This window comes from Arachis stenosperma, chromosome 8 (genome assembly GCF_014773155.1).
Source record: "Arachis stenosperma cultivar V10309 chromosome 8, arast.V10309.gnm1.PFL2, whole genome shotgun sequence".
NCBI classification, from domain to species: domain Eukaryota; kingdom Viridiplantae; phylum Streptophyta; class Magnoliopsida; order Fabales; family Fabaceae; genus Arachis; species Arachis stenosperma.
The window spans coordinates 54,413,892-54,426,205 of record NC_080384.1 but is presented as its reverse complement, the minus strand read 5'-3'; the positions used below and the strand labels follow the sequence as shown (position 1 = coordinate 54,426,205).

Genomic DNA, 12,314 nt, shown 5'->3' with positions numbered 1-12,314 from the left:
TTGGTATTTTAATTTCTACACACTTTAAGCATTAAAAAAAAATGCCAATAGTTTCATATTATTGCACTAATAAACACAATTATTTAACTTCTTAAAAATATAAAATTGCCAATTATTTTGGCTCTCTTGCTATCTTTTTTTCCATATAAATTTAATTTTAATATACTATTAATATAAAATAATTATATATATTTAATTATGTAAATATTTATTTAAAAAATAAATATAACTGAATAATTACATAAAATATTTTATGCCATATGTATATTAAAATTAACTTTTTTTTACATTACGTCAAGAGATCCAAGAGATTAATAGTTGAATAATTAGAGAATATATAGTATGTGTTTGATTAATATGTTTTTGTAGAATAAATTTTGATTGAAATTGGATTGACGTTAATGTAATTTTGTTTGAATATTTATGGTCAAATATAATTTTTAAAAATAAATATTATTTGAATAATATTAATTATAATTATGTTAAAATATAAAATTATTAAAATGACATATTTAAATAATAAAAATTAGATATAATTAATTTTATATAAAATTAATGATTGATTAATTTAAATAATGTTTTATCTAATAACTCTTAATTATAGACTTGACGTGAAGTTCACTTAATTGAATTTTCACCGTATATGAATTAGATTTTAAAAATTTAGACTACATGAAAATTTAAAGTTAATAAGAAGAGAAAAGCATAGTAACAAGAAAGAGAGAAGAAGCTTGTGCTCAAAGCACAACATCTCTTTCTCTGTGTCTCACATTCTCTCTCTTTCTGAGTAGATTCCTGAACACAAAAGCTAAGAAGCAAAGCATCTTCTCTTCCCGTACCTATACATAACATAACATAACAAATTCCCCTCCTTTGCTTTCCCTTGCAAGTTTCAAACTTTTTTTCCTTGCTTAACAAGAACAACACTTCAAACAAACATTGCCACCTTTGTTTTGTTTTCACATTTTTTAATAATCAAGTCTTATAACTGTCGGTGTTTCTTTTATGTGCATAAATCAACCCCAAAGTTTGGAATATCTACGTAATCCAAATAATTATGCTTAATGCAGTCAAAAAATGTGTCAAGAGTTTCAACTTTTTAGTCATTGAATGGCCCCCAAGTTTCAACTAGATAACTCTTCCTTCTGTTTGTGAAAATGCATGAGAAACTCATGAGAAACTCTCTCTCTCTTTCTCTCTCTCTCTCCCCATTCTGTTGCTTCATCATTTCTTCATGATGTTTATGGTGCAGAGTCCTCTGCTTTCCGTTTTGGGTTCTCTCTCCTTTTCTTAAATTTTAGCATGAGGGGCTAAAAAATTGAACTTGAACCATAAGTCCATAACCCACTTCACAAGTTTAAAACTTTTTCACATTTTTGTGTTCTTTGGTTTATGAGAGTAATCAATTTGTTTGGTGTTTGTTCAGTTTGTTCATTCATTCTTTGAAGTTCAGCCCTTTTTTCTGCTTTGTAAACACTGTTTAACATATTGGAGGTGGAAAAACAGTGAGAAATCTGAGAGTCACAATAAGAAGAAGAAAGTAAAGTGACTCAAAATGAGTTTTCTGACAGGAACTTCCAAAGGGTCATGGCAGCCAATAATGACTGCAAAGACAAACACTCAGAGTTACTGGCTAAACTGGAGGGTCTTTCTTTGTACCATATGGATCCTTGTTACCTTAATCTTCTCATCATTTCTTATTTGGAAGTATGAGCATGTGAGGAAAAAACCAGCAAGGAACAATGGTGATGGTGGCAATGGTGAAAACCTTGAAGAAGAAGAAGAAGAAGAAAGAACTTCAGCAACTTTGTATGAGGATGAGACATGGAGGCCTTGCCTTAAAGGGGTTCACCCTGCATGGCTTCTGGCTTTTAGAGTTCTTGCATTCATTATTCTTTTGGTGCTTCTGATTGTAAATGCTGCTGTGGATGGAGGACGCATTTTCTACTATTACACTCAGTAAGTTCTCATTCCATATTAATGAGTTTTGTCTTAGAAATTTTTGGTACTTTCTAGAGTTTTTGCATTTATTGTGGTTTTGGTACAATACATGATACTAAACACAAGTTTAGGAAGCATATTTAATCTTAAAAAACCTCAATCCATAGTGAACCTAGCTAGCAATCTCTGTTCTTTGAATTTGGCATGTCATTTTCCCATTTAGTGCTCTTGAAGTTAAGCCTTTATAATTTTGTGATCAATCATAGGAATATTTAAAGATTCTCAGAAGAAACAAAGTCATTGTCTTACCTAATTTATGAAAACATCTTAAGCAACCAACATTTATGGCAAGGTGGTTTGTTCTTAGCACTTTCTGTATTAATTAATTATCTTACAAGCTTCTGCATTCCATTTTTTGGTGGATTCTTAAACAGGTGGACTTTTACATCAATCACCATTTATTTTGGGGTAAGTATGAAAGGCCTAATGTCACTCTTATCTATCTATCTATCATCATATTTGTACATGATTTCTTATGTATATTTGTCCTTTGTGTGCTTGAATTTGCAGCTTGGATCTTTGCTTTCCATTCATGGATGTTACCAGCATCATAAGAAAGCAACAGGTGATAAGGTTGATAATGTGGATGGAGATGCAGAGCAAGGATTCAATGGTGACCCTGCACTTCCACAAAGTTCTAATGCATTCGACCAAGATAAAATCTTAGCAGCCCCGAAGGAACATCTCGTTCGCCAACATGCGGGAACTTGGGGTTATATCTTTCAAATAATATTCCAGGTACACTTCAATATATCACTCATTCAACTACAAGAATGATTGTATGATACCCTTTTCTGAATAATTGAAAAGATGAAGAATTATAGCTCAATTCTTAGTACATTTGCATTGACCTTGTTATTGATTTTGTTTCTTCACTTGTGAACAGATGAATGCAGGTGCTGTATTGCTCACTGATTGTGTATTTTGGTTCCTAATTGTTCCATTTCTAACGATCAAAGATTACAACATAAATTTTGTAAGTATCACCTAGGAATTTTCTTTGATATCTTCAATCACATTAGAGAACTTTAAAGCTAAACCATATACAAATTCTTCTGTGGCAGTTGATAATCAATATGCACACAATCAATGCTGTTTTCCTCATAGGTGATACTGCTTTGAATTCCCTGGTGAGTTTCTGCATTTGATCCCTTTGAAATTGTTCACTCTCTTTGCATCTTACCCTTCTTCTAATTACCCTCACCTCTTCAGCCGTTCCCTTGGTTTCGAATCGGATACTTTTGCCTGTGGACAGTAACATATGTGATTTTCCAGTGGATGGTTCATGCTTGCATCTATCTCTGGTATGAGTCTTCATTGTTATTTTGGCCTCCACTTTTGTGAAAACATCTTATGCATCATAGTTTAACCTCTAACATGACTATTTTTCTCTTAAAAAAAAAACAGGTGGCCATATACATTCCTTGACTTGTCATCTCCATATGCTCCATTATGGTATGAATTTTATGCCAAGGAATATATTCTCTGCTAGATATGCACATTTTTCTAATGGGAAATTCCTCTTATTTTTCCCATTCCCACTGTTAAAACTATCATTTCATTGTCAAATAATCAAACTGGTGAATATTTGGTAAATTTGATTCATTAAACTCAACTCTTGAGTTTACCAGTAACATCATAAACTCGATTTCAGACCTAAACTTACAAGAGTTTACGCATTAACTCGAGAGACATAACTTTTTGTTTATAAAACTGTTGAATGTTGATAGAGCCAAGAGTTAGCCAATTTTACTGACCCGTTTTTTTCAATGACTTGTGATTGATTGATAGGTACTTTGCTGTGGCATTGCTGCATATTCCTTGCTATGGTGTATTTGCTTTGATAATGAAGCTGAAACATCATGTGCTGTCAACGCGGTACCCTGATAAATATCTATGTTCTAGATAGCTAGAAAGATAAAGATAGATAACATGACTTTGGCATTAGGATTAAGCAACCTTTGATTTTCTGAAGAATATTACTTTTTTTTTTCCCATAGGAATAAGGAAGAGAAGGAATGTACAACCAAAAATAGTCACAATGTAGTGTATGAACTCATATTCATATAGTTAAATATATCAGTCTTTCTTTTGTGTAATTTTCTTTTTTTCTTTGGGATATAACTATATTTGTGAAGTAATAACTTTACAGTTAAGAATGGTGATGCAAAAATGACCACCGAAAGTGAACATGTTATCACCATGTAGCACACAAAAAGTTTGTTTTATTATATATTAGCTTAACACACTTACCTATGGCAAAGTTGGATATGATGTGCAAGCAAAGAATTAAGACTTCAAGAAATAGTTTTTCTTTGTAATCAAAATTTTATTAATAAATTGACTTCATATGTACATATATATATTATATGCAAGATCATGCTAACAAGTTCCTTGATACCACAAACAAATTTTTTTTAATAGAAACATTTTTCTTTCAAGTTTTTAACATTAAAATAATAAAAATCTTCTATTTAACCAATGTTTTTAAGGTACTTTTTAGCTATTTCCTTTTTTTAAATCATACCATTTACTCTCACCAAATTTGATATTCAATATAAAATCTTAAGAACTTCTAGTGCTAAACTTTTGATCATTTTATTTAAATACATTTTCCAAGAAATTATGGCCGCTCCAAACCAACCCTTGCAGCCCTACCTAAAAGTGAGGAATCACTTTCCAGTTTCCACCACTAAAATAAGATATGTAGGGTAAACTATCATGTGCTTATTCTTACTTTTAATAGTACTATGCTTGATCATCTTTTATCTAGATACCATTATGAATATTTTTAAAGAATCTACGGACAAGAGTAAAGAATTACTATCAGTGATTATAAATTTCATTTACATTATTAATGAATTTGAGGGGCAAAAAGTTTACTTATTACATTCACCAAAATTATCACTAAATGTTCATAATCATTTATACATTGACTTACCGCTGAATATCCACATCAATAATGTCTCAGATAACTTTTAGCCAAATAATTGTCTGGTTCTAAGAATCTTTTCCAGCAGTGGGACTGAGAAGTTCATCATGAAAGAAGGTACATTACTAATTATGCAATCATATCAATGAGAACAAATGCACGTACAAAATCTGATAGAGCTATATAATGAATAGAACAAATAAATGAATACAAGAACAGAACAGAACAGAACGGCGTAGACCTTTTTTCTTTTTCTCCAAAGAAAATAGCCTAAACACTACACAAAAATTTTTGTTACAAAAGGAAATGATGACCCAAAATTGACTACACAGACAACTGTGATTATTGAACAAACATCGTTAAGAATAAGATGTAACAAAAATGTATAGTACAACTAATCAACAAGAGATATAGACATAGGGCGTAAATTTTCATTATAAAGAATTGCTTGGCAATGAACCCATTAATATTATATTTTCGTCTTTATGGTCTCTGGTCTTCTCTGGCTTCTCCCTGGAAAATAACCCAGAGAGTAGTTTAGGTGATAACCCAGCAGAACTAAGTCCCCTCCCTAACAAGTCCAAGGGTCCACTTGAGTCACTAATTCCCTTCTGGCTTGGAATCTTAGTTAAGCTCTTTGTCTCGTTTGATCCGAGCTGTGTGCCGCAAGGACAGTTCGCATGCTTTCTGAAGCAACGCTTATGGAAAACAGATTGACAAGCTTTACACCTTTCGATATCATCTTCCTGCCCATAATTAAGCTCAGGTTAAGAGTGTTGTTTTGAGTAGATCAGAAGAATTCCATAAGAAAAATGTGATTCTATGAAAAGTGTCATATTCCTTTATCCTAATAATAACAGAAATAAAAATAAAATTTGGGCTCAAAAATATCTTATATCAAATGGAAGAATACCACTCGCTACTTGAAACCTAACAATTGTATAAGGAATCCCAGTGGAAGTGCTGATAAAAATAATATAGAAGGAAATTTTAGAATAAATTAACTTCCAGATCCCTATGGTACCCACAACAAATTCTGTGACAATCTTAGGCTACATGCAGACAAACCTGAAATGGGAAAATGAGAGAAGATGGGTCACTACAATCTTGTCGGCCACTACAAGGGACTCCCACATCACAGCATATGAGACACTGGTCAGTAATGTGTTCCATGATTTTACTTGACACAGTTTCCACCATAACCGGAAGTGCTGCACAACAGTTGTTATACATCAGGAACATTTTATATAGGAAATGCAGCACACAAACTTCACAGTATACCATTGGTTAGATTTAAAATATATAATCAATAGGATAGTTCTATTATCTCATGTGACCAAAAGAGAGAAATGAAAATTCAGTGAAAAGTATAAAGCAATGTGCATTAATTTACGGCATAGGCGATTTAATTAATCTTAAATCCGGATGCTCTGACCAGATGGATCTCTCTTCATGCATGCATCACAGCATGTGTAGGTGAAAAATTAGGGTTTAGATATAAATATATTGTAGTGAAACCACATTTATTCATCCGAAGAGACGAAACACAAATGGAAATGAAATAAAAATGAACTTCCCATTCCATTTAAGGTACAAATAAGCAATGAACAAGAAATAGAAGCTTACCAGCAAAGACTCCTTTGGAAAGATCAATCAAATCCCTCAAAGAAAAGAAGTCATTGCTTTCAAGGAGATACCTCCGGCTTCCAAGTGCTTTGTTGATAGACCTCCGGAATGGGCAGCGAACAAATGGAAGCATGATTCCTATCTTTTTCCTGACACTCATAACACGACGCAAGGCTGGGACCTTCAACAAAAGGAAGGGATTCACTGCAGTGACACAAAGCATAGGCTGCAGAGAAATTTGTCAGTGAAAATTTAAGTGAATGGGAAGACTTATTTAAAAATATACAGAGTTAAAATGGCTGGCATTCTGGCAAGGAAAAGAAAATCATATGAATCTATGACTCATATGTATCTAGGAATAGATTGTTACAGAATTAGGTAACAGTAACTCCTTGCTGAACAACACAAATATTACTTCGAATCCTCAATTTTTTTTTTTAATAAAAAATACTTCCAATCCCCTGGATTGGGGTTGGGGGGTTATAAAACCCCATAGAAAGAATTTCAACTTTACAAGTCAACAGCAGCCAATCACAGAGAAAGGATATGGACAATTAAGCTATGAAACACCATGAAATTTAATATGCACATGTACTAAGCCAATTAAATCTAATTCTGTACAGACATTAACAGCCATTAATCAAATTGGTTTTGCATTACTTTACAAGCTTTGCACCAAATGCATATGATAATTCAAACTGATGACCATTCAATATTCAATATATCAGTGTTTACTGTATACTTGGACAGGAATTAGGATAGGAAATTCTTGTTTTTTACACTGAAAATAGAGAAGAGAAACATTATACATATATTTGGACATTAACAAACATACAAACAAACAATATTTAAAAGGCAAGCTTTAGTTTTAGAGTTACCTGCTCATGTATAGAATCCAGATATGACTTTGCTAACTGAGAAACAGGATGATGCGAGAAATCCCAATGATGCAAAACCCTTGCAGGCAAGACTGCAGTCTCATTTGTGTGGCAAGAAGTGCAGAACAACTGACCAGTGTATTCACAAAGTCGGGGCCTCCCCCAGCCAAATGTCTGTACAAGATCCTGAATCAAGGTTTTCTCATTATCAAGATGCTTATGGCATCCAGCACAAGTGTAATGCTGTGCTTCTAACAACTGTCTCACAGATTTGTTTGGTGGAATTTCAACTATAAGTGATATGGTTTTCCCCAAAGTAGAAGAGTTCCCAATGATTCCTCCTGTGAAAGAAGACCGAGACACTAGTGCATTTGACACATGTGAAAGAGGATCTGAATCTTGAGGGGATAAAAACAAAGCCAATGCTCTTGGAAGACTTGAATAGAACCGGGTACGGAGAATAGATTGTAAACACTCTTGAATGAGAACACTTCTTTTAGCAATAATATCAGGAGATGCGCTTCTAAACATCTTAGACTCCTTTTCAATAGAAGACCAAGGCGAAGGTAAATTCCAGCCTTGCTCACTGAATAAGGTTTTTAAGCTACGATAGAGGCCAAGGAAATCACGATATCGCCTTTCGACCTCCCACTGATCCCTACCACTCCACACTTTTATTTTATATACAGTGTATTCCTTAACCCCAACCAATCTTTCACTGAAAGAAACATCTCCTTTCTTCTGCCTTGCACCTACAACTTCAATTCTATCTATTCTTGCCAGGCGTTGACCTAGCATGTAAGCATTATCCATACTAGAAGTAGAAGCAGTCAGCCCACCATCTCTTGAAGGCATCGACAATTGTGATTCAATCATTCTATTATGCATGGAATGCCTAGCCCCAGGAGAATCCATAGAGTCCAATAAAATTTCTTCCATTTCCTGAACAACCTCATCGTAGAATTCATTCAACTCAAAGTCCTCTGTCTGCAATAGTTAGTAGAACATATTAAACCAAATAGAGGATCCATCCGAGCAGAATATTTATTGACAAAATGTGCAAGTACAGAACTCAAATGTGCAGCAGAAGTGAGGTGCTTCAAACCATTTGTCTGTGACAACATTTCAAACAACCTTTTCTGATAGAGATTAGAGATGGGGGGATGGGGGGTAAAACATCCTTTCTCAGACAGTAAAATAGCAACTTTGTTGCAAAATAGAAATGACAATGCCATTTTCATCTAACATATACACTTATTCAAATAATCTAACACAATCAATAATTCCTGAATGTTATGCATGGTTAGTATATATCAGGTAAGGGATACAGCATAAAATGACAGTTTGAAACACATGGGTACTAGTTGCTCACCTTAGATTTTGCAGGAGTTTTTTCTAAATGCTCTGTTAATGTTGAAATACTCTCTAATGTTTGCCTCATTCCAACATTTGAATGATGTAAGATTCGTTCATCACTATCAAATGTGTTTCCATTCATATTCCCTATATGGTTGGATGGATTGGAAGAACTTTGATCAACTCTGCTATCAGGAAAGTGATCAAATCTGACCATAGAACTACCCAAATCTGTGTTTTTTACATGTTGAGCAAGATTAGCCTCAGTTGTAATTTGACTAATTTCACTCTTGGTGTGTTTATTCCCCTTCTCCAGATTTCCACTATCAGTAGCATTTAGACCCTTGTGCTGAAGACCTCCTTCTGTGATAGGATCCAAAGATACATCATATGACATGGTGATTGAAGATGTTTTCGGACAATTAACCAATGCATCAACACCTTGGACCTGTGGATTGACTGTGTTTGGAAAATCAGTTAAGGTATGCATAGAACTATCCATTTCGTTATTCAATTTATTGGCACCTTGAACCTGCCACATTGCAGGAGTAATATCTATAACCTCTTTCACTGCTTCAGGCTCATCTTTGATTTCTTCAACTTTTTCACTCACAGCAACCATGTTCATTTCATCTTTACCCCTTTCCAAACCCACTGAGCTCGCAGAGTCAAAGTTCACTGCATCATTTCTAACTTCATTGTTCTTTTTTTGCTTCTCGCGAAAAAAAACAGACATCTCAGGACTTTGATCAAACCTATCATTATCTAGCAGAAAATCATCCAGGTCATTTGAGCCAAAGGCCACAGAGGAGTTTATAAGCAATGGATTCTCGTTCCGTGCTTCCAATTCCTCGCGATATTGCACACTCTTCGCCACAAAAGACTCATTCCTATTGCCATCACTGCTGTCGCTTCCATAGTTATACATTGAATCCTCACCCTCTGAATGCTCAAAATCGGACAACCCTCCCTCCTCAACCCTCTCATTCTCTCTTTCCTCCTTGTCTTCCAACCTCAATTGCACAGCAAAATTATCGAATTGATCCAATCCCTCACCCTCACCACACAATCCACCCTCCAATTTTACATCACTATTACTTACCATGCGCATTGAATCTTCTCCCTCCAAATCCGATAACCCATCATCCTGTGCTCTCTCCACATCATCCAATTGATCCATTCCACTTTCCGATCTCGCATCACCATCACCAACCCCGCACTTCTCACTATCCTCAACCCTAGCGTTACCATTATTATCACAATTCCCAATCCTATCATTACTAAACCCTAACAACTCCGATGAATCAAGCACAGTCATAGCGAGCTCATCACTGCAATCTCCGTACAATTCCAATCCGCTAGAACCGTACCGGAGGCTCCGCCCGCAATCACCGTCGTGATTCGTCTCCGCCCTATCTCCTCCGCCGAGAGTGAAATTATCTAAACCGTTAGCGAAATCAGCGTCGGAGAAATCATTGAAGAGTGTAACGGCGCTGCCGCAGACGCTAGGAGTTCCCATGAGGGAAGCGGCACTGCAATAACGATCGAACTCCGATTCGCCACCGCAAGACGAGTACCGCGACAGAGGCGAGACAGAAGCGGCGGCAGCGGCATCGTCACCATCGGATTGAGTGATCCGCAGCAGCAGTGGTTGAAACAGATCCGACGATTCCGGTGTCCTCTCGCCCATCGATCATTTAGAAATGAATTTCCAAACGAAACGAAATCGTAGATACAGAAAAAAAATATAACAAAATAAAAAAATGAAGGAAATGGAAATAAGAGAGGGGAAGCTGAGAATAGTTACAGTAAGGAGAGTGAGATTCTCGAAGAAACCGTTGCGGATGATTCGATCGAGAACGAGAAGAGAGCACAGTGATACATTGAAGAGAACCGTACATAAGAAGAAGAATGATGACAATGCACAGAAAAAACTGAAACAGTGGAAATCAGCTTTTTGTTTCTTAGTTTAAACCATTTTTTTATTTCTTTTTAAATAAATATTATGTTTACTTTTTTTTTTCAACTTTTTATTTATGAACATCCTAATATCCTTATCAATTATGACTAACTAATTATTTTATCATAAAATTCTTTAAAGATGATCAACTACTTCCATTTCTATAGAAATGAATGAATCATTTATTGAATTAAATAATTATGTTATATAGACATTAATCTTTAAAAATATGTATTTGTTATTTTTATTATAAAGAGAAAGTATAGGGAGTTAATGGTTTAAGCATACAATGTGTACAATAGAGGTTTAGGAAGTATTAGAGATATGACCATTAGTGTTACATTGTTCGGTTACGCTTTTGGAATGAGTGGATTCATGATATGGTATTAGAGTTCTAGATCAAAAAAATCAAGAGTTCGATCTTGGTGAATCCTAAAATCAGCTTAAACTTTTGGGATTCCTAGTATTCGGATGGTTATTCTTGATAGTATGGGTGATGTTCATTTTATTCATAGATCAAAGATTTAGTCTATTGTACACATTGTACACTTAGGTCATTAGCTCCCTAACACTACTCTATTGTAAATCATGATTTTATCATGATAAATTTAAGGCTTGATTTTTTATTTTGTATTTGATAAATCAAGAAGACTATTTGTTTGTATTTGTAATTTTATCAAATAAATTAGACAATTCTTAATTTTAGATATTATAAATTTAACAATTTTAAGAGTTTTATTTACTATTTAATCTAATCAAATCTCAAATTTAAATACATTTATTATTATTATAAAGTATATATGATGACTACTAAATTAAGACTTTGCATTGAGGGCATAATATTATTTAAGTTGGAGAAATATAATGAGGATGTAGAAAAGTAGTTTGGTTTCAGAACTTAGAACTACCAGTCCAACTGTCCAAGTATATAAAATAAAACAAAATGGGACATATATCAAGATGAGAGTATGTATGTTGTTTATTTATTTATTTTACCTGCTGCCTACCAATCAAAATATTTAGGGAGTTGTTTGAAAATTCAACAAGCACATTGCCCAATTAAGATATAGGATAAATCATGATTAATAATTTAATACTTTATCCGTTTCTTTGGCTTATTTACTTTTGACCAATATCATGCTTTCCTTTTATTTTTGTTTCTATTAAATTCTTAAGTTATGCCATCTCATTACTATGGGACTTGTTTGGCTTTTAAATATAATTTGTGTGTAGTTTTCTCTGAGATAGTCTCTTAATATATAAAGATCGAAATGATAGTGCAAAACTAATATTCATCTTACGTAACACATTCAAATATGATACTTATAAATAAAATCAAATCAAATAGAGCGACAATAGATAAAATGGTTAATTCAAATCTTAACAAGAAATAATTTAAAATTAACAATAAAATAGATGTAACATTAATCATAAAAGGCATGACAGCAGATTTTTTCTATCTCGAACAACATAAACAACCACTAATCAAATAAAAATATATTATATCTCTAAATTATCTATCTAAATCTTAATATTAAAATAACAATCCGTATACCTATTA

General features: G+C 33.8%; 2 protein-coding genes across 2 annotated transcripts; one reads left to right on the top strand and one right to left on the bottom strand.

Annotated features, from left to right (window-relative positions):
* Nucleotides 1-766: 766 nt before the first annotated feature.
* Nucleotides 767-4,100, top strand: LOC130944016 (uncharacterized). The gene is made up of 8 exons (XM_057872133.1): nucleotides 767-1,959; nucleotides 2,376-2,409; nucleotides 2,512-2,739; nucleotides 2,888-2,977; nucleotides 3,066-3,131; nucleotides 3,214-3,305; nucleotides 3,409-3,456; nucleotides 3,793-4,100. Exons 1-8 carry the CDS (start codon nucleotides 1,556-1,558, stop codon nucleotides 3,908-3,910), a joined length of 1,080 nt encoding a protein of 359 aa, XP_057728116.1. The 5' UTR covers nucleotides 767-1,555; the 3' UTR covers nucleotides 3,911-4,100.
* An 814-nt stretch (nucleotides 4,101-4,914) lies between these two features.
* On the bottom strand, nucleotides 4,915-10,706 carry LOC130944757 (uncharacterized). Its single transcript, XM_057873261.1, has 5 exons — nucleotides 8,810-10,706; nucleotides 7,438-8,424; nucleotides 6,560-6,785; nucleotides 6,002-6,144; nucleotides 4,915-5,679 (listed from the first exon to the last, which is right to left on the bottom strand). Exons 1-5 carry the CDS (start codon nucleotides 10,481-10,483, stop codon nucleotides 5,368-5,370), a joined length of 3,342 nt encoding a protein of 1,113 aa, XP_057729244.1. The 5' UTR covers nucleotides 10,484-10,706; the 3' UTR covers nucleotides 4,915-5,367.
* Nucleotides 10,707-12,314: the final 1,608 nt, after the last annotated feature.

Bases quoted from the DNA above. Each gene is read 5' to 3' on its own strand.
- LOC130944016 (XM_057872133.1), top strand. From the start codon at position 1,556: ATGAGTTTTCTGACAGGAACTTCCAAAGGGTCATGGCAGCCAATAATG. The intron at 2,740-2,887 runs GTACACTTCAAT...ACTTGTGAACAG, and splicing joins TCTTTCAAATAATATTCCAG to ATGAATGCAGGTGCTGTATT. The intron at 3,457-3,792 runs GTATGAATTTTA...ATTGATTGATAG, and splicing joins TCTCCATATGCTCCATTATG to GTACTTTGCTGTGGCATTGC.
- LOC130944757 (XM_057873261.1), bottom strand. From the start codon at position 10,483: ATGGGCGAGAGGACACCGGAATCGTCGGATCTGTTTCAACCACTGCTG. The intron at 8,425-8,809 runs GTGAGCAACTAG...TAACTATTGCAG, and splicing joins AAACTCCTGCAAAATCTAAG to ACAGAGGACTTTGAGTTGAA. The intron at 6,145-6,559 runs GTAAGCTTCTAT...ACTGTTGTGCAG, and splicing joins TTCCAAAGGAGTCTTTGCTG to CACTTCCGGTTATGGTGGAA.